Source organism: Eublepharis macularius, chromosome 6 (genome assembly GCF_028583425.1).
Source record: "Eublepharis macularius isolate TG4126 chromosome 6, MPM_Emac_v1.0, whole genome shotgun sequence".
NCBI classification, from domain to species: domain Eukaryota; kingdom Metazoa; phylum Chordata; class Lepidosauria; order Squamata; family Eublepharidae; genus Eublepharis; species Eublepharis macularius.
The window spans coordinates 32,917,115-32,939,102 of record NC_072795.1 but is presented as its reverse complement, the minus strand read 5'-3'; the positions used below and the strand labels follow the sequence as shown (position 1 = coordinate 32,939,102).

Sequence of the window (21,988 nt, the reverse complement as noted above, 5' to 3'; positions counted from 1 at the left end):
ATTATCAATAAATATCTATAGCTAGCGGCATGCAAAATCAAAGGATTCTTAGGCTGTCATTAAGGCCCTCCAAACTGTTTCTGCAAGTGTCATCAAGGAGAATATCCACTCTTTTTTCTTACAGATAGGAAAAAAAGGGAACAGGTCTAATTGGCCTAATTAACTGAAGTGATTATGTTATTAAAATATTTTGCAGCTTTCAAAGTAGTCAGTGGTTGTCAGTTCACAGGCCGATTTCTCTAATAAGGAGCGTGATATATAACATTTGTTATCCCATTAGTGTGTTGGGAGTTTCAATTGTTAGTGGTGCCCATTAGCGATGCTGTGAGAGACTTATGGAACTCATCTGTGGGCTGAATGAATAACACAACTCATTAATTTTCATTACAGTTCCTTGAAAGCCAAAGTTTACATATGATTGAATGTATGTATACCATACATCTGAAGCTTACATTAAAAAAAATGAAGCAAGTTCTAAGTTGGTCTTACCATGTACAAGAAGAACTCTACAAACGTAAATTCTCATTTCCATATCCCTAACTGAACAAAATCTGTATGAAGTGGAAGTTCCAAAGCTCTAATGAAATACTATATTTAAAAGTTATGACCACGGTTGAGAAACCACTTTAAAAAATCTAACAGTTTCTTATGTCAGCCTGAATCAAATCCATACAAGCTGATGGCAGGGTAAAACAGCAGAGAGCAATTAACGCAGTTTGGGGACACGGCGACAGTCAAGACACTAACACGATGCATGAGCTGGGCCCGGAATAGAGGTGTTCACTAAAGTTCCCTCTAAAACTTGAGAGAATGGGCCAGGTCTATAACTTTCTATAAATTTGATACTGTGATATCACAGGCCTTCGGTTCTGCCATTAGATGTATAATTTAACCAGGTCGTCCGGGTCTTAACTTAATAACTCTTAATAGGTTCACCTCTCTGGCCTCATCCCATCACCCCAACAGAAATAAGGCTCTTTCACCACTTGCTACTAGCAAGAACAAGGAGAGAGATATGGTTTGTAGCTCTCCTACCAGCCTCCTTCCCCCCACCCCCGCCAAGCCTCTGTGAAAATACTCTGAATACATTTAAAGATTTCAGGTTTACCCTACCCACCTACTCTACTATACTCTGAACACTGGAGAAGGAATCCAGCCCATTATAGCAATTCAAATACAGTCAGCAGTTGGCACCTTCTCTGTCTTGCTACATGCATGCCCGGATTAGGTTTCTGCGGTACAGAATAATCATAATGAAACACCAATTTCACAAAAAGAAACAATGAACTGTACTTGTAAGTACAATCACTATTCACAGAAAGGAAAAACACAAAGAGTGCAAAAATATCTCAGTACTGAGCAAACAATGCATTTCAAAAGGAAGGATAAACACAGCCCAAAGGCCAGCCATCTGCAGGAACCAGCATGCCACAAACATATCATAATTAAAATGCTACTTCATTCTTATATTAGCACTAATGTCTGCTTTATTATTAGTGTTAATTATTAGCACTGATGGTGCTCTATTAATGCTGATGCCTGCCATCGGTAACAATCACAGAGTGGCTCCGTTACTGCTCAATTGAAACTGTTAACTACCAGCAGCCCTGAAGAGGTTATACTGAAAACACTGGAAAAGAGCAAGAGCAAGTGAGCGCAAGAGACTGAGTGAGACTGGCCAGCCACAAGCTGTGCTTCCCCAGAGAATCATACTGCTCCAAGGAGGGACAAATGCTGCAGCTAAATCAAGATACCAGACAGTGTCATTCTCAGTTATGAACTAGGGATGTGTTAAACTTGACCATTATTTTTGGTAGATCCTTCTGACCTGTGTGTTTATTTCACATTTGGGAAAACAAATACGTTATTTTAGCAATGTGGGTAAGTATGAATATATTAAGTTTTTAAAATTTAAATGTAATAATAATAACAACATTTGATTTATATACCATCCTTCAGGACGACTTAATGCCCACTCAGAGCAGTTTACAAAGTATGTTATTATTATCCCCACAACAGAACACCTTGTGAGGTGGGTGGGGCTGGGAGACCTCCAGAGAGCTGTGACTAGCCCAAGGTCACCCAGCTGGCTTCAAGTGGAGGTAAGGAATCAAACCCGGTTCTCCAGATTAGAGTCCTGCGCTCTTAACCACTACACCAAACTGGCTCTGTATTTATTTAAAATATTTACATTTCACTTTTCTCCTGATCAGCCTCATACAGAGTCCAAACACTGTTCCACCTAGCTCAGCGCTGTCTCCTGTGACTGCAGCTGTTCTCCAGTCTCTTCCAAAGACAGAGATCCTCCCTAATACATGCATTCTAGACCCTTCAGCTGGAGATGCCAGAAACTGACCCTGGGATTCTGCATATATAAAGCATGTATTCTTCTACTGGGCTATGGCCCCTCCCAAACATGCTTCACATGCATATTACTATCTATAATAGGATTACTTGCACACTGTACTCCAAAGGTATTGGATAATGAAGATGGGACTGCTGTATTCTTAGATTTGCTGCCTATCTGGGACAGCAGTCAGCAACATACATTTTTTGCACCAGCAGTGGAATTAAAATCATTAACATTCACAGCCTTCCTAATTGGCACAGTGGGATTGCTGGGAAAATAACTTAGAAGGGCTTCAGTGAAAACACTTGGAACCTGATGTTTTAAGCATGCTTCATGTATGTGTAAGCCTTCCCTGGAAAAAGGGTTTGGGGCCTAGGATCTAAGTCTGATTAATAGACTGCAGATACATAGATAGACCAGACTAGCAGGTAATTGAGCTGTACCTAGGGTTGTGCTAATTTGCATGTTTAGCAAAGGCTCATGGGACATATGTATAAAAAAAGAGGTCACCATGACTGGGAGAGGTGGTATAATACAGGTCTGGGCTAGCTGAAAACAGTGGAGAGGAAGAGATAGGAGAGCTGCTGCTGCTTCCAAACTTTGGAGCTAAGATCATCACAGAGCTGAAACTACTGGCTGGAAGAGCTGAACTCTTCTCCCTGGAAGAACTGCAGTAGCTGGGAAGAGCTAAAGAAGCAAGAGCAGGAATTGCTGGCAGCTGAACTCATTGACTGCTTGAGAGCAGCACCCTAGTACAGAGCTGCCCCCCTTCGTCTTGCTAGGAGAAAAGGGGAACTGCTCCTAGGGCAACAAGCAAGCCCCAGGATTCAGACAGCATCTTCACAAGAAGAGTCCTGCTGTGGCAAGGCCTGCTAGATATTTGGGATGCTGTTCCAGGCAAAGCCTCTGGCCAAATCTGTCTGCACACTTTACCCAGGGATTGTGAGTTGGACTGTACTCTGGGGTCACTGGTTACTGATCCAGTATATTAATAACTTTGGGAATGTTTTCATAGTTGTGTTAAATTGCACTTATATTTTGAATTGGTAAACATATTGAACCTGGTCCTTGTGACTCTGGGGCTTACATATGTAAATCTATAACCACAGTGGAACCATTCATTCATTCTTTGTTTTCTGTAGTTCCTGCATAGGATTGGTTATGTATCAAACCATCCGAATAATGTTAAAAGTTCTAGTTTCACTTACCTTATGTTTACCAAAGTTGCTCATTAGTCTACTATGAGACTTCTTGTTGGTATCTTTCATGTCTGAATTCTGGGGAAACAGAAATAAAAGCAGTTTCAGGTGAGTAGCTGTGTTGGTCTCCACTAGAACAGCAGGATTTGAGTCCAGCGCAGCACCTAGATCAACAAGATTTTCAGGAAGTTTTTGACTCTCAAAAGTTTATGCACTAAAAATCTTGTTGGTCTCTAGATGCCACTTGACTCAAAATATAAAGCAATGAACAAATCTCAGGAATTAGGAACAATTTTTCTTAAAAGCATTTAATTTGCAAGACATTCTTCATGGAACAAAAGGTTACATTTTTTATATGTGGCTAGGCAGGAACCTAGAACCAAATATGAAAGGCAGAAGTACCACTTTTAATAAATGGGAAGTATGCACAGGGTAAATGTGTGAAGTAATATTAATAACAAGGGAACTAAGGACTGGAGCATATGAATGGAAATTCAGTAGTAGCAGATCTTTGCCCCATTTAAGTTACAGCAACATGCTGATAATTCTCACCAGTGGAAGCGTCTCTTCCATCAAGGGAAGGGTCCACATTAGAGGAAAGCATCATTACTAGTGGCATGGGCCTGCAGTGTTTCCATGAGTGTCAACATTTACTAAGGCAAAGACTGAAATACACTTAATCTATTTTTAAAAAATCATAAAACCACATTTCTCCCAGAAAAACAGGCAACAACTATAGAACAAATAAATCGTTAAAAAAAACCAGCCATTACAGTAACCTGCAATAATAAATTTAAAACTTTTAAAATTTTAACATATATGTGATATATACACATGTAAGTGCAAGCACTTGATTACATTAAGCTTCCGTAATGAGTTTCTCAGCTTTCATTCTGAAGATTTCGAAATGGCACAGCCAGGGCAACATGCAGCACTATATAGGCAAACAGTAACTGGGGGTGTTCGATATATTGTCGAAGGCTTTCACGGTCGGAGAACAATGCAATAATAAATTTAAAACTTTTAAAATTTTAACATGTGTGATATATACCATGGCTATACAGCCCAGAAAATCCACAACAACCATAATAATGGGGGGGCTTGCATCTGGTACAATTATTTCTTCTGTTCTTTCCATGCAATGGAGCATATGCTACCCCCGCAAGATCACACATGCAAGGACTCTTGTGTGGTTCCATTAAAGAAAATTATCTGCATACAATAATTTGCTGCAGAATCGTGGTATCCCAATATACAAAAGGAACAAAAGAAAGAGAAACAAGCCTCTGCATCAGAATCAAAAGGAGCTATTCGCACAGAACTCTCACACTCTTGAAATCCTTAAAATGAATGAGGATTAAAAAGCCTGCAGTTGCTGAGACAAGTGTAGTGTTGGACGGCCACCTGAGATCTATGATAGGAAAGATCCCCTGGGTCATCTGTCTGATGATCTGTGGCAGGATCTAGTGTTGCTGTCAGAACATCACATCCCTTCATCTGTCTGAAGAGCTGAAAGCACTGAAAAATATTCCCTTGGCTATTCAGAGCACAAGCTCTTCCCATTATGCAATAGGCAGCCTGTGGCTGAAATGTATTTTCCGTTCGTTTTTGTTTTGAGAAGAAAAAGAGACATTCTCCCCTTGTTTCTGGGCTTAGTCAAGCTGGACAAATTCTAACCAACATTTCCAGGTATTTATTTTCCAAATCAAGTTAAAGGTTATACGCTGCAGAATATCTTGGAAGTGGATGCTCTGTACAGGGGAAATAGCCGTCTCCCTACTTCAAATGGAATCCAGAAGAATGGGGAAAGGTATCCAAGTCAATGGGCACCTTCCAGTCTCTCAGTTTCTTTGGAATGTCCAAAAGTCTTGTTAAAAAATAGAAGATTAATGGATTTAGAATGACATTAATTAAGATTTGTATGGCATGGTTATTTGTAGTATGATATAGCTAAGATTAATGCAGCCTTTAATAACCATTATGTTAGGCATGCCACTTTGAGAGTATGGCATAAATATAAAATGAGGATTTGCCTGAATTCTCTTGTGGCTATCGTTGCAAGAAGCCCATTTCAGAAGGAAAATGGCGAGTACATTTAAATAGTTAACGTATCGAGGTACGTTGTTTCACAAGGTGAAGTTAAATTAAAATTAAGGGAAGATTTATCAACAGAGGCAAATATTTGTCTTGTATGTAAATCTTGGAAAGGTTTAAACTAGACAAGAGGCTTTATGATTTTGAACAATCGAAGACTGAATTTGAGATAGATCTATGTACAATTGATGAATATATGATTGCCAAAATGTATAAACTCCAGTTGAAATTTGAGACAGAGGAAGAGCAGGTGAAAGAATGTATGATTAAATGGACAAAAAATGTGGATATGATATATTAATGGAACAATGGGCAAATATGTAGTTAAAAGGGTTAACATTTACATTAAGCTCCAGTCTGAAGGAGAATTTTTATAAGACGATGTATTGTTCGTATATGACTCCTGAGAAACTGGCTAGAATGCACAAGTGTTCTTCGAACTTAAGTTGGAAATTTGCCCCAACATAAATGATCATTTTATCATATGTGGTGGACCTGTAAGAAAGCAAAGACTTATTTGATACAAATACAATTGTTAATTTAGAAGATTTAAAAGATTAAAATACAATTGAAACCAGAGACTTTTTTTGTTGTTGAGAATGATGGACATTCAGTTGGAAAGAAGTAGAGGAACTTTGTTTTTACATATGATCACAGCAGCAAAACTGTTATATGCACAAAATTGGAAGAGTCCAACACTTCCTATAATGGATGAATGGTTGATAAAAGTGTTGGAATTAACTACGATGGCAAAAGTTGCTCCATTGATAGGAGAGAAGAAAATAAGTTCGTTTGTTGTCAAATGGAAACCCCTTGTAGACTTTCTACACAAAATAGACAATAAAGATCTGATGACTTGTGGATTTATGGACTAAAGAATTTGGACATTAGAAAAAAGAGATTTTATTTTTAACATAGAATAAAAGAATTTTAAAAGACTAAATACTAATGTAGAGTAAGAGAATTTGAAAGTACTAATTGGAAGCCTTTTAGTTTATATAGTTTCTCTTTTCTTCCTGTGTTTACTTTTTGTTCAGTTTGTATGGTTGTTTTTGTTTGTCAGCAGGGGGGTTGTTACTTTTTGTGTAATTGCATCTGTGTGTTTTTTATTATTATATAAAGCTCTTAATTAAAAAAAAAAGGAATGTCCAAAAGTCACTCTCTGCATTCATATTCAAGGGAGGATAATGCGTAGAAAGAAATCAAGCGAGCTGTTTGAAGTGCATGTAAGTGAACTATAGGCATTCGCAAGAGAGCAACAGCATCACAAACCCTAACTCAAGGGAAGCAAGCATGTACAGGCCCGTTCAGTTGCCACTTGTGGGGGCGGGGGTCTCTGTCTTGAGCAATCACTGTCCCATGGGAGAAAGTAACATCTCTTGAGGCTACACTGCGTATGTTTACATACAAAATCTCCTTGATGTCAAAGAAGTCAAGGGCATTGAGTTTCAGCTGCTATCAGATGTTAATAATTCAAGCATGGCCATGTTTTCTTTATAGGAAATATTAAGAAAATTGTGTGGAACTTTTTAGATTGTTTAAAGAGCATGAATTTATTCACCAGATGTTAGCTGAACTGTACGCTGAAAGTTAGGAAAGTCAGATGTTACTTCTTTCATACCACGAGGGACTGAGAATTGCAAGATCTTGAGATACTTCTAGGGTTGTGATTTCTGGGAAATGACTGTATTTTTGTGTAGCTCACAGCTAATTTAATAACTGGCAGTGATATGCTCACAGTGAAAAGAAAAAAGTGTTGCACAGTGATTTGCATTTATTTATTTCTAAACAAATTAATCAAAATGGGTAAGTGTTTAAAAGGTTTGTTTCTTTCCCTTTTCTACTTTTATTCATTGGGTTAGAAAATGTATATGCTGCCAGCCAAGGGACTTGCTCCAGGAGGTTTAAAAAAAACACTAAGCCTTTTAAACCAAGCCAAAAATGGCATAAAATGAACACTGAGCAACCTAAAATGAAATGCATAAAACAGCCTCCAGGCTAGAAGCAGATCATTAAAAAAAAACTTTTAAAAATATGGAACCTCTCAGTTAAAGGTCTAGGTAAAGTGAAATGTTGTGGCCTGGTGCCTAAAGGAAAGTAAGGCAGGTGCTAGGCAAGCTTCAGGTGGCAGGGCATGCCGAAGACAAAGTGCCACTACACGCCTTCTTCTTTTCTGGAGATTTCCAATGGATTATTTTACAAATAGCAGCACAGCCTCAAGAGCTCCATCTGCGCCTCAATCCTCATTCTGTGATTTCTCAAGCCAGCAGCTGTTGCCACTTACAGCCAACAGAAGCAAACAGAGAAATGTTCTGTTCTTTTTTTGAGGAGGGGGGGGGGTCAGTATAAATTGTTCTGAGCCATGAACCAAAGACTCCTATCCTGGGAAGGGATACATTGTGGAATAAACTTGGCCTTGAACAACAACTCAGTTGCTTGAAAAGTAAAACACCCCCTGATGTGAACTGGCATAGAAGAAACAGAGGCAAGGTAGGCAGCAGGGATGCAGCTAAAGATTTCTTTATTGAAAAGTTACTGGCAACAACCTTTGAACAGAACTCTTAGGGCAAAAAACCCCCTGAATGTTAGCTGCCGAGACAACAGAAGCAAAGATAACAGTACCGTTTAAAAAGCTAGAAGAAATCTCACACTGAATTTTTCAGGTCTAAAAGACCTGCACACCAACACAAGTTATGCTGAGCTATTTTTAATCTGTCCCTCCAGGATATTAATAAACTCTTGTCTGAGAATAAAGTTCTTTTTAAAGGGAAAATTAAATATTTAAGGGACACTTATAAGTATTATGGATTGCATGAGACTTCCCACAGCAGGCACACAAATTCCTTTTGAAACAACCTTTGGTAACCAATTGATCTCTAATAAAAATTTCTTGTCCTTCATAATGATCTTTTAATATGTAGGGAGGGGGAAAAGTTTGACAAAGAGGTTGATGGTTCTACAATTATGCATGTGCTTCTTCTTTTAAGAAAAACTTTGTGTTTCTGTAGTAAACATGTTAAAGTTGGCAGGTACATGGCTTTGTGTCTACTGTGGCACTGAGGAACTTAAAAGCACAAGCACACACTGTGGATGGGCAATTAAGGAACTTCTTTCTGGACATTATGGGAGCATAGTACTAAGTACACCAAGGGGGACACACACTTCTAGACAACTACACCAAAGGAGGCACTTTGGTGTGATGCTGGATCCAGTTTACCCGAGAACTTACCTTCTTACCTGAATTCAGGTATTCAGTACTGAAGGTACTGAATAGTCTTCCAAGAAGACTATTGTCTACAGCAATATTCTCTTGGGAATATTCTAGCGCTGAAGACAAGAAACGTTCTTGGTCTGCACTTCTAATGGCAGGCCAAACAGAAACAGAGTCCTTCCCACTCCGGACTGAATTCAGCAATTCATTAATGACCTGGGCAGACTTGCACCCATCACAACCCAGGACTGTTTTCGTGAAGCACAGACTGTTGGACAATGTACACGAGAAAGTGCCCTGGACAGATGGCAGTTTCTGCTGATGTCCCTGCTCACTCTGCTCTGGCTGCTGCTAGGTTAGGATTTGCTGCTGCAGCAGCAGGTTTCACAGGGGTAGTGGCTGCTTCTGGGGCACACAGGTCATGTGCTGTTCAAGTACTGCAACCTCCACCTGCTGCTATGATGCCGCCTGTAACAGATCAGTGGGACAGCAATATGAGAGGCCATATATATGCTATAAATATCCATCCATTTTCAGGATGCCACTGCTCAAGCAGCTGAAGACTGCCCTGTTTTGGAAATGCGACATCAGCCCTTCCAGGTCAGCTATATATTCACCCACTGCTTGATAAAAGCCTGTTTGTGTATCTCACATGGATTGGCTTTCTCAAACTAGGATGCTTCAGGTACTTGGGTAGAAGCAGAAAGGGTAGCAGTGGACACCTGGAATGGTTTTACAATGGGCAACAAGATTTAGCTCAGGAATATACCCAGAGAAAATGGAGTAAAACTCCTGAGGATCACAAGACAAGACAGCTGATGTGCAAAACAGAGGAGGCAGATATTTTTCAAACATTTTACTCTTGATTTTGTGATGAGACTGGCATATAGTGAAGATCAGGTAACAGGGGACTTGGGACTATGTTTGAACAATGCCAATAGTCTGGCAGAGGCAGTAAAAAGGTCTACAATGGGCAGATTAGACTCAAATGCGGTTCACTGAAAGGTGCTCATCTTGCACAAGTGAAAGCTTCTACAAACAGAAAGATGTTCTCCATAGAAGACGATAGCTCCTTGCAAAAGGGTACAGTAGAAGCAAGGTAGAGAATCCAAGCCATGGTATTCAAGCTAACTTCAAAATCATGATTGCTGCTGCAGCACAGTGGTTAAGTGGTTGGACTGAGAAACGGCATTCTGCTGGTTTGAATCCCACTACTGCCATGAGCTCAGTAGGTGGCCTTGGGTAAGCCACTCCTCTCGGTCCCAGCTCCCCAGCTGTATTGTGGGCGATAATAACAACACTGACTTTGTTCACTGCTCTGAGTGGGCACTAATCTGTCCAGAAGGGCAGTATATAAGCACACTGTTATTATTATTCAATGCCATAAGGTTTTAAATTCTGGTTTGCAGACCAATCTCAAACCATAACAGGCTGTTACAGAAGATATGCTGATTTCTGGTTAAGCTCTTAAAATTGTACTCTGCCATTACACCTAAAGTGAGCAATTTAACAAACCAGCCACAAAAAAGTCCACATTATCCAACAAATATATTCAGCCACCAGTTATATTTGATCTCCATTCCCCAATCCATTTTCCTTAAATTCTTGAGGAAACATGAACCTTCACGGTTCTAGATTCCAAAGGAAAGAAACAAAATGTTTTTTTTTAAATCTACTTCTAGAATATCTTTTTTTTGTAAAACACATATATGTGCTGCTTCCTTACATAAAAGAAAAACTGGCTTATTTAAAGTGTAACTTTCACAAACTATTTTGCAAATTTCACTCAATTTTTTCCCCCAATCTAGTGTGAGTACAAGAAACAAAACAAATTGCCAATAAATGTTAATCCCACTTCAATTCTCAACAATGCTGAACTTAAAATAGACTGTGAGGAGGGAATCTCACCTGTTTCAAGTTTACATTTAGGCCCTCATGGGTTGCTTTTAACAGTGCCCGTACAGTGAAGCTGTCAGGGTCTTCTTTATCTCGAATTTGAGATTCCTTTACCAAGGATTCAAGTTTCTTCCTTATAAAAGATTCCATTTGGTGTTCAGTAGTGCCGTTACTCTGAAACAGATTAGAAATTCCCAATGCAAAAGTTGAGTGTTTTTTAAAAAACAAACCAAACAGGATAGATATTTTTCCACCCAAGTACTCTTCCTACAGGCTCCTTTGGATCTCCTGCATTAAGCAACATAGCCTCTAACACTTCAGTCATCTCTCTGATACTTCTGACGATCACCTTAGACACTTGATACTGGCTTAGTTCCAAAGTAACTCTTGTTCAAGCAGAATGAGACTTCCTTTCAAGCAAAGGAAAGGGGCAGGGAATTTTTTTTCTCCAATTTTCACCAATTCCTTCCCAGTAAGAGCTCCACATATAAAATACACAGTTCTGGATGATCTCCTGTAACGAATTTTTACCCACGTCTTACTAAGGCTTCCCATATCCCAGAAGAAAGATTTATCTTTATTCTTGGATAGCTTTCAGCAATTAGTTAAGACCTGTCAAACAGAGATTTGCTCTTTGAACAAGTTCTGCTTATCAGTGCCTTATTTATAGGGTTCTTCTTGCAATGCTTTTTTCATCAAGGCACACAGAAACTTTTCTAGAGTTTATTTATTTCTTTTTATTGAAATACACTCTAGGCTTTGAAAGAAGCAAGCTATCAAAACATGTATGATTATTAATATAAATCGTACAAAAATGGAACACAGAAAAGCAGTAAGAATTAGGTTTGCTAACATATCCTAATTATTGTCGAAGGCTTTCACGGCCGGAGAACGATGGTTGTTGTGGGTTTTCCGGGCTGTATAGCCGTGGTCTTGGCATTGTAGTTCCTGACGTTTCGCCAGCAGCTGTGGCTGGCATCTTCAGAGGTGTAGCACCAAAAGACAGAGATCTCTCAGTGTCACAGTCTGTGACACTGTGACTGTGACACTGAGAGATCTCTGTCTTTTGGTGCTACGCCTCTGAAGATGCCAGCCACAGCTGCTGGCGACACGTCAGGAACTACAATGCCAAGACCACGGCAATACAGCCCGGAAAACCCACAACAACCATATCCTAATTAACTCTCAAGTTTTTAAAACAATCAACATTTCTATGAAATGCATAAAGATTCCCATAGTATACAAAAGTAAGATTGTCTCCTAGAATCTCATGAGTTTTCTTCCAAACAGAACTCTGACATACTATCTGAATTGGCATGTTTTATAGGTTATCATGCAAATATCTAAGATCTTTTTCATGTGATAGCACAGATAAACTATAATTGGTTTAATGCTTAATTAAACATTTATATTTTCTATTGAATAACTTCCTAATTAGCCAAAAAGTGACATTCAACTTGTAGAACAAAACTATACATCTGTGAGAAATGACAAAAAGAGTTAGGTTAGTAGATCAGCATCGGTCCATTCTATGATTGGAGAACATTAATCTAGACAGTGTCCACTATTTTCAATTGGCTGTCAATTGGCTGTCAATTGGCTGTCAAAGTGCATCTGTTTTTGTTATAGAACAGTCTGAAGAAAAACACAAGACAGTTCATGAAAAGTGCACAAGTTAACTTAGAATACAAGCATATTGCTTTGTATTGCTTTTTGTAATGTGCTGTAATCTATATTACTGCAACACTCCCACCCCAGCTCTCAAGAGAGGCTTTTGAGAGGGCATTAAGCAGAGATGTCTGTTGAATGAATGAAATGTGGCTTGTGCTTCTCAGGACCAAGTCTATCTTATTGCCTATTGCACTCTAGCAGATCTCCCTTCCAGCTGTCAAAGTCAAACAGATGGACCTAAGGATTCCATCACATACAAAGCAAAGGCAAGTCACACACCAATATAAAGGATGTGATAATATTTAGTAAAGAGATCTGATATAATGACTTCGCATAGATATTTGCTTCAACTGCTTCAGAACAAAGCTGATGAAAGTGGGGTCAGCAAACAAGCCTTGGGCTGAGAATTGAGTATCATCCTTACAGTCAGAATTCAGCTCTTTTATTAACAGTTTTGTTAATAAGTGCCCAATGACTGTAACACCAAATGATGAATGTATGAAATGGCCGCCATGGAGTGAACAAGCCTGATCCTCTTAATGGCAAGAGATTCAGATGGCCCGCTGAGAGTTGTCCAATGTTTCAAAGGCCTGAATCCAAACACAGTTGCAAACTAAATGCCTGACCTTGATTTGGAACAGCAAGCTTATTTTTCTCATTCTCCAAGTACCATAGAACCCTTACATGTGGCAGAAATTCAGTGCCACCAAAGAACTTTCTTTTGTATACGTATAGTAATAAAAGGAATCTAAAGGATTTCTAAGAGGAACCTAAAGGACTACACGTTACCCTGTGATGTTCAGTGATCTATTTACATTTACATTAGTTAAGGAGCCAGTTCACTTCCCTCAGACTGATGTCCCATATTTCTTCTCATATGTGAAGCAGGGTGGCACGGAGAAGAGCTACAAGAGTGAGCACTTAAGTAAGAGAGTTCCAGACCCTGTTCTCTAGGTGGCTTTTCATAGCTTCCCCTGTGGTTTGTGAGGTTTTCACTACAGGAAAAGAGGATATTTTCATGCAGAAGGAACACTGAGCAGATATGACTTCTTGGTTCACTGCATGCACTTGTTTTGCCTTGTGCTTCCAATATCCAAAGCTAAATCTTCTCTCTCCGTAGGAAGCGATTTGACAGTGTGCAAGAATTACCTAGAATCGTGCAGCATTCTAAAAAGTGCAAGCTTTTCGAAATGAGAAAATAATCAAGGTTTCTCCATTACCATTCAGCATCAATATGTTAATTTTGCTTAGAAGAAGGAACACTTTGGGCTTTTTATAGCTAAATACCAGATAATGTGGAGCACCCTGCAATAAGAGCCTTTAACAAAAAACAGGGACGGGAACAGAAGTATTATGAGCATCTGCTCTCACTAAACCAAACCTGATGGGACTCAGTAATACTGGAAGCAGAAAAACAATTCCCAAATCCGCCTGTAAAATTTTTATGCCCCAGTGGCTGATGCAAATGAGGAAGGAGGAAAACAAGGAGGGTCATATTCTGGCCACAGTCGATGCAAGGGCATCTGCTCTTGCCAATACTGAGTACGAGTAACTTTGTTTGTACAATACTGTTATAAAATATTTTGGCACATGTTGAAAATTTTGAACTAGTCAAGTATGACTTCCTCTGGGCTGGAACATAACATCTGTTTCACGATGGAACAGCAATACTGCACTGCCACTGACTGTTAAGAAATTAAAAACCCATTACCATAAGGAAGCGTTAAACACAAATGGAATAGCAAGAAGAAAAGGGATGAAGGGGGAAGAGATATCGAAATACAGACTGCAGAAGCAAGTTATAACTATAGAACTTAGTGGGGAAATAAGGAAAAACTCAAGGACCAGCTGCACACGAAGAAAATATAAAGCCTTGTATTGTTGACATACTTGCTAATTCAGCACCATGAATAAACATGGTGTAATAGTTAAGAGAGTTGAACTAGGATCTGAGAAACCCAGGTTCAAATCCCCGCTGTGCCATGGAAACTCATTGGTGACCCTGGATTAGTTACACTCACTCAGCCTAACCTACTTTGCAGGGTTGTTGTGAAAATAAAAAGGAAGGATAATAATATAAGCTCCTTTAGGTCCCCACAGGGGAGGGGAAGGTGAAGTATAAATGAAATGAATAAATAAATATTACAAAATGTTGACAAAGAGGTCACTATAATAGGAAGTTAAAACCTAGGTCTTGACATTGGGAGCAAGCAGTACAAAGACAAGAAGAGGACGAGGAATGTGTCGGGAGGATCCACACACCCAGCTATTTAAGCTGAGTATGGAATGAATATGAACATATGAAGATGCCCTCTCCCAGATCAGACAATTGCTCCATCTAGCTAAGCTAGACTTGCAGCTAGACTGTTCTGACATGCAGCAGCTCAGCAGGGGCCTGGGCAGAGAGAGGTCTTCTCGATCTCTTGCTACCTGAGGTCCCCATACCAGAGTTGCCAGGGACTGGACCTAGAACCTGCTGCACGGCACAGCATGTGGCTCTGCTACCGTGACACAGACCCTCCCCAAAGCAAGTTGATGCCCCTGCAGAACAGGAAGCCATTATGAACACACTCACATAGGAAAGCTTTAATTTGCAGTCATCTTCAATTTCATCAGCGCTGTCTTCATCAGAAACTTCTCCTTCTTCAGCATCTGCACCAAGGCTATAGGGGAGCTTTTTACCCTGTTAACAAGCAAAGTATTAATGCCTTAATGACAGCAGAAATTACAAAATAACTGCCCCCTCAGAAGAAGAGGCATAATAAAGCAAATATTTCCTGTCTTCATTTGGACATCTTTTAACTGTTTGAAGCCCGTGAACACGTCTTGCAGTCTTATTTCCTGTAGAGCAAAACCATCAGAACTTTCAGATTTTCCTCAAACCATTTCCCAAAACTGTAGTCTATTAAATTTCCCATGGAAACTTTGTTGATTTCTGAAATTACTTCTTAAACACCAGTGCTCAAAAACAAACGCATGAGGTCTCAGTAATAATTCCTGAGGGGTAGCTGTGTGACCGTGCCATTGTTAAGAACACTTTATTGGGAACAGACCCCACATAGACCTGCTTAGGATAGCTTTCTCAATCTGGTAGCAGCAAAATAAAACAAGTCCAGTGGTATCTAAACAATTAATGAGCTTTCATGAGGCAGAGCTTACTTCATCAGGTCTTGATAGCGTTGAGTAGACTTGTTACTTTTTGGGTTTGAGCCTTGAAAGTGGTATTTCTTTTTTTTAAAAAAAGTACAGCAACATGGCTTTTTGTGCAGAAGTATTACACTATTAACTGCTATTACCATCAACTATCAATGGATGCTAGTCAAGAATTCACCACTGTTGCTATGTATTTTTGTCTTGGAAGTTCTGCTTCCTAGTTAGCTATCCCCTATTTTAGACCCAAGCTACATGTCAGAAATACCACAGAGTGCAGCTCTTTCCCAAGATCATATAATTCAGACTGCAGTTAGGAAATTACATGTTTGAATAGTCCACCCACATACTATCCCCTGCACACAGAAAACTAGTTCTCGGCGGGAAGGCAATTATTTTCATGGGAGGTTTTTTCCTTATATGTGGAAGCATCCAATTTGAAGCAGTGCAGTCCTGAATGACAGTTCTGAAAATGTAGCTTGCTTCATATACTTGTTTGTCTTTTCTTATCCCTATACATGAACAATGACATTTAACAATCAGTCTTATTCTCCAGTTTACTGAGACAAGTTGCAAATTCAAAACATCTCTTTAAAATGATTTGTAATCTCTTCCACTTTTGTACCATCCATGCATGTGTTATGTGCAGTCTAGTCATTCAGTTAAACAATTTATGGAGAACTTAGACAATACTAAGTCCTGTGCTGTGGGAAACGTCTTTGCAATCTGACATCAACCACATAGAATTATTCTAATTAGAATATGAACACACACACACATATGACCTTTAAAAATTTCTTTGTTGCTTTTAGAATTTTATTTGAGCTATACAACAAGAATGGCTTTCATACTACCTAAATATAATTTCTTTCAGAATATGTTGAGCAGCAAAAAAAAAAATCACAATTTGTCTGTTTTTCTGCTTCTGACAGATATGCCCTAAGGACCACTGGCATTCTTGTAAATGAGTATGTTAAATGTTTGAGACACTAATGGGTCAGAAAAGGCCCGCAAGCACAAAAGCAAACAAACACACGGGTTCCATTTAGAAGAGTGGGAGATCACTTTATATAATACAGCACGTGCTTTTGCAGTGTTTCAGTACCAGTATATTACTTTAACATAACACCAAAAAAACCCTTCTCTGCCTTGCTGTGCTAAGCGTCCCCTAAAATCTCATTACTCTGTGTGTAAAATGGAGTTGTTAGTCTATATCACCACAACCCCAGGATGCTGCCAACTGGCAAGAAGTGTCAGTGGGGAGGCTGAAAAAACATCAGGGAGGTGGTGCACAGGTGCCCCAGCACCTGACAATTCTGATTGTACACAACATGTACAGCTAGTGGAATGACTTGTGAATGATTTCCTTCTAGATTGGTCCCCGAATCACCATTGGACCCTATGATGGGATGAGCCCCCCTACACACACACACAGCACAGAGAGAGAGAGAGAGAGAGAGAGAGAGAGAGAGAGAGAGAGAGAGAGAGAGAGAGAGAGAGAGAGAGAGAGAGAGAGAGAGAAGTAAGCATGCCAGCTGTGGTAAAAAAGATGAACTTTGAATACTGAGGAACTCTGTCTGGAGAAAAAGGAATAGAGAGAGGGAGGGAGAGGGAGAGAGAGAGAGAGAGATTCTCACTAGAATCAAGCTCTGGCAGTCATCCACAAAGTCCAGCCAATCCTCCAAGACTCCAAATCAATTCCTGTGATTTAACCCTTATGGAAACCCAAGATATTGCCAGCCAATCCGAGCCCCTGAATTCCACTGTTTGGGAAGGGGTGAGCCAGCCCCAGCTTAAGAAGGTTTTGGTGGCTGTGGATAACAGCATAAGCTTAGACAGGCTTTTTATTTTGGCTTTAATTAAGTTTTGGGGTCAGGTTAGGGATGAAGACTTGTTTTTAGTGAAATAAACAAGCACTCTGTGAAGGGCCCATTACATCTAACTTTCTGTGAACAGGTTCTATGATCATGAGTTAAAGGAGCGGCCTAGAACCTGAGTAGTAAGCCTGCCAGCTGTGGTAAAAAAGTTGAACTTTGAATGTTGAGGAACTCTGCCTGGAGAAAAAGGAATCAAATGTCCCCTCAGTGTTTGTGTTTGGTAATTAAGGCACAATTTTAATGTGTTAAACCCCAGTGGGAAAGCTTATACTCTTTGGGGAGTGAAATTAAGAGCAGTTGTACATTCCATGCTGATTATTCCACACAAAACATTTAATTTGTTATACACCTTATTATCTGTAAATAAATGTTTGTTGTTCAGTTGATCTATGCCTGGTCTGTCAAGTCAAAATAGCAGTGAAAGGGGTTATACTTACTTCACAGTTAAGTACTATATTATTCTTTTAGGGTCACAAATAAGAGCCTTTTTAGAAGACGCAAAGCTTACATGCTACCAACCAGTTAAATAAATCTTGTGTCTCCCTTTTTTACTAATTTTGGGAGGCTGAGGTGTTTAAACTAATAAAAGAAGAAGCCATAGTGTTGATTTTGGACAGCCATAAGTCCAGAGGACAGTTACATTAGAAATCTCCCTTGTCTCCTCCCCCATCCCAACCTGGTTGCCACCACACAAAGCAACAGGATAACTGAGACTGAAGGTTCACAAAATTTACAAAAAGGGACCCCAGACAATGTTCTCTCTCTTGTCCTGTTCTGTTTAGCCTAATTTATTCCCGTGTGTTTCTGACCTTTCCATGCTGGCATAGCAAAGGGCTCTTCTGAGTCCTTTTGACTCCTCAGTTCAACCTGTGTCTATTCCACTTCAACCTTCAGTCCTTTCTGCCTTTTTCATATCCAAATAAATGCCCTTGCTTTTACCCTGAACAAGTTATTGCCACGATCTTGTCATATGCTCTGAAACCCTCATAGTACGACTGACTTAACAAAGTGAGAAAGGAATACCTGATACAGAAAATTAATGCTGTTTCCTGCCCTTATCTCAACCTAAGTGGGCTGCTGTCCATGGTCCTGCATGATCCAACAAGTGTTGCTGAGGGTAAATTTATCCAAAATATTTTTATTTATCATTCTCTTTCCCCTGGTTTTTGGGCAACAACTTCCTTAAGCAACCACATCTTCTGCACATGGTTTGCATTATTTCACTAACCAGGAACATTAGTTCCTCTAACCAGAGTTGAGAACACTGTGCATTCCAGCCTCTGGCTCTATGCAATCTCAGCATAGCATATTGGATCCCATGATGTGAGCCAGTGTGATGATGCAGTTAAGAGTTCTGGATTTCACTGGATTATCATGGCTAGCTATTCTCTCTCACCCTAACCTAGCTCACAGGATTTTTGTCAGGATAAAATAGAAGAGAACCATGTACATTGCTCTGAACTCCTTTCTGCATTTTGTTCTTTTAACTGTGGATCCTTCCTCCAACACAAGGAGCCTACCACCAGCAAAACATCTCTCTTCTTCTAGAGAAAGCTGTCTTGCACTGGAGGACATTTTCATCATTAGCAGATAATAGGATCCAACCCATTATGTCTAGCCATGGATTGCTTTCTAGAACTGTAATTAAAATGTTACCTCTGAATATCTATGGTTAAGAATATCTATGGTTAAGAACCAGCCACAAAGCAGGATATGAAATCATAGTTTGAAACTGGTTTTTAAACCATGGTTTGCATAGCCATAGCTAATCATTAGGTCTGTGCTGAGCAATCTGCATCCAAGGCAATTGCCCTGTCTTTTCCTCTTGGTAACTAGATGACAAGCAGATCCTGTTGGTGTTCCTCTGCAAATGCTCCAGAAGTAGGCATTAGGTCAGCAAGCTAAACCTTGGTTTCACTGCACATTTGGGACCTTAGCCAAGATTTGCAAGAAACCATGGTTAAGAATTACCCTTGGGTGGAACATGATTTTCTAAGATTGTACTAAGATTAACTTTGGGATTGACATGATTTTATAAAGAATCTAAAGGGTACGATAATAAAAAAAAAACAGCCATGGTTTAAAAGTTCCAAGGTCTTCACTTTTCTCAAGTGGAGTATGACAGGATCAATTTTTTAAAAAGGAGCAAAGACTTGACCGCCTTTATACAGGGAATAACATAACCTTCAGAAGACACGCCTTTGATAGGGAGAATTCACTGAGAGATGAGCTATTCAATGGCCCCCACCCCACCCTGTCAAGTTTTTTTAAAGGCTCTGGTTTGAGCAGCACTTTTTGTCAGAGCACGCCTTTGTGGTCAAAGGATATAAGGCTATTTTATTTTCACCTCAGGCAGGCTATTCTCTCCCATAAAATGAGACGGTTAAGGCTGATCCTCTGTTGTAACTCTTAAAGAGTTTTGACCATTGAAATTTCAGAATCAGAAGCAGTAAAAAAGGAAAAGAAACAAACTTTTGCCAGTGTTTTCACAGAGCAGGTAGGCACAAGCATTTATTTATTTATTTATTTATTTATTTATTTATTTATTTATTTATTTATTTATTTATTTAATACTCCACCTTTCTTCCCAATGAGAGCCCAAACGGGCATACATTTTTGTCCTCATCTCCTCATGAAATTGATTTGCTGACCGTTTTCTGATTAGTACATATTTTTAATTGTCTAACAATGTGTTAAATTATTTTTAAAATTACATTGGTATTCCACTACTGCTCCAAAGAGCTTATGGGGTGGCTTATTAGCCAGATGATAACTCTTCAGTAGGTCAGATGGCCAAGGTTATCCAAGAAACATGATCATGGAATGGATGTGAACTTCCTGCATCAAACCTGGCTACCTCTGGCCCAACAGTCTCCAAACTGCTGATATAGACTGAAAATGTGCATCTCCTTGTATAGCCCTGTCAACCCCTTTCTTGTGGATTCGAACTGGACGCATGGAGCATCCTTATATCTGAAAACGCAGTAAAAAAAAAATTACCTATACTGCAGAAATCTCCATACCATGCATTTCTGTGAGAGTCCCTGTTCCGGGCTTGATTAGAAGAAGTTAAGCATGGAGCAGTGACTCATTCGATCAGGAAATTCCTCTAAGGGCAGGTAATTCTCCTGCATTTCTGCACTGGGAGTGACTGAATTACCTAGTTACACATGATGCAGAAACAAGACACCCATTGGAGGATGACTGAACAGAGGCCAGGGGATAGCCAAGAAATCCCTTGCTCACTCACTTGAGTATACCCAAGAACTATTTACATCTTAATATGGTTTTCATCAACAAGCTCCGGTTACTTCCTAAAGAGAATATTTACCCAAATCAAGTGGATAACTGCAAGAATAGTGGCACAAAGGGCTTTTTTTTTACCCTTTATGAATCTAGCACGTTTCTATTTCTATGGTGTTTTAATGGCTCTTTACTTTGAAGCACCAGTTATTTTTTGTACCAAGTACAGGATTGATTTGTTGGATCAATAATGCAACTTGGAATGACAAAATCTTTCTTGCAGGAACACTTCAGCTGTGATGTCTGTTGTTAATAAAAGGCCCAACAGAGACGGATGCTCAGGAAATTAAAGGCACATATCACGAAGCGTGCTCACCTGCATCAGTGATCTCGATTAGTGCCAAATACTGATAAGAACAGCACTGAACTACCAAGAACACTCATTTCACATACTTTTTCAATCATTACATTGCTAATAAAATATCACTTGTTCAGAACAGGAGGAGGAAATAAAACACACCAGGTGAAGCCAACGTCACACTCTAGTAGTATGGGCCTAGCTTGCCAATATCTATCTCAAAAAGAAGCCAATTGACAACATTTTGTCACTTTCTAGTGGAAACCAGGAAAAAGAAATAAAGATGAGACTAAGTAGATAGAAACAGACTTGATCCAGAACGTGTGGAGTCACTGGCGAGTTTTAAACCCCTATCCAAATGGTGCATCCCTTAAACATGAACAAAAATGAAGCATCACACTTAGCATAATGGTGGGGGAACAACCTAACTTTCCTTGACAAGCACTGTGAGGGTTCCACCATGCCTTCTGGGCACCCTTGCATTAGACAGCCCTTCCATCCACAAACACCCCATCTACCATGATGATGGGGAAAGGTCCCAAAAAGGGGGAGAGGCTTAATATCAAAAATTCAAGAATGGGGGGATACCTCAGGATCTAAGCCTAGTTTGAGTACTCCAGCCTGCATGTGATCTTGGCATATAGGGGTAGAAGCAAGTGCTAGAGGAGGCACAGCAACTGAGAAAACCTCCTCTTTCTCCACCAGACACTGCCTGTTCATCAGTTTGGGTGGTTGTGCTTTCCTCCTCCCCGTCCAATATTACCTGTCTGTTTCAGTTTCCCAGGGCTTTGGGGTGTGCCCTGTCCCTTGCACCAACTGAGGAAGGGACATCCCTACACAGTCTCTGTTTGGAAAGTCTTGAGACCATTCACTGATCCAACATGTCTCTGCAGAGACCAAGGAAGGGTGAGGAGCACTCATTAGAAACTGGGAAAGGGA

The 21,988-nt window shown here is 39.8% G+C and overlaps 1 protein-coding gene across 1 annotated transcript in view; it reads right to left on the bottom strand.

Annotated features, from left to right (window-relative positions):
• The window catches only part of PLCH1 (phospholipase C eta 1), a 182,196-nt gene that overhangs the window by 29,230 nt on the left and 130,978 nt on the right, over nucleotides 1–21,988 (bottom strand). Inside the window, exons 11-13 of the mRNA XM_054982420.1 lie at nucleotides 14,997–15,104; nucleotides 10,763–10,924; nucleotides 3,559–3,627 (exon numbers count right to left, since the gene is read on the bottom strand). Of these exons, the coding sequence (XP_054838395.1) occupies nucleotides 3,559–3,627; nucleotides 10,763–10,924; nucleotides 14,997–15,104 (339 nt within the window). The remainder of the gene's footprint in view (nucleotides 1–3,558; nucleotides 3,628–10,762; nucleotides 10,925–14,996; nucleotides 15,105–21,988) is intronic.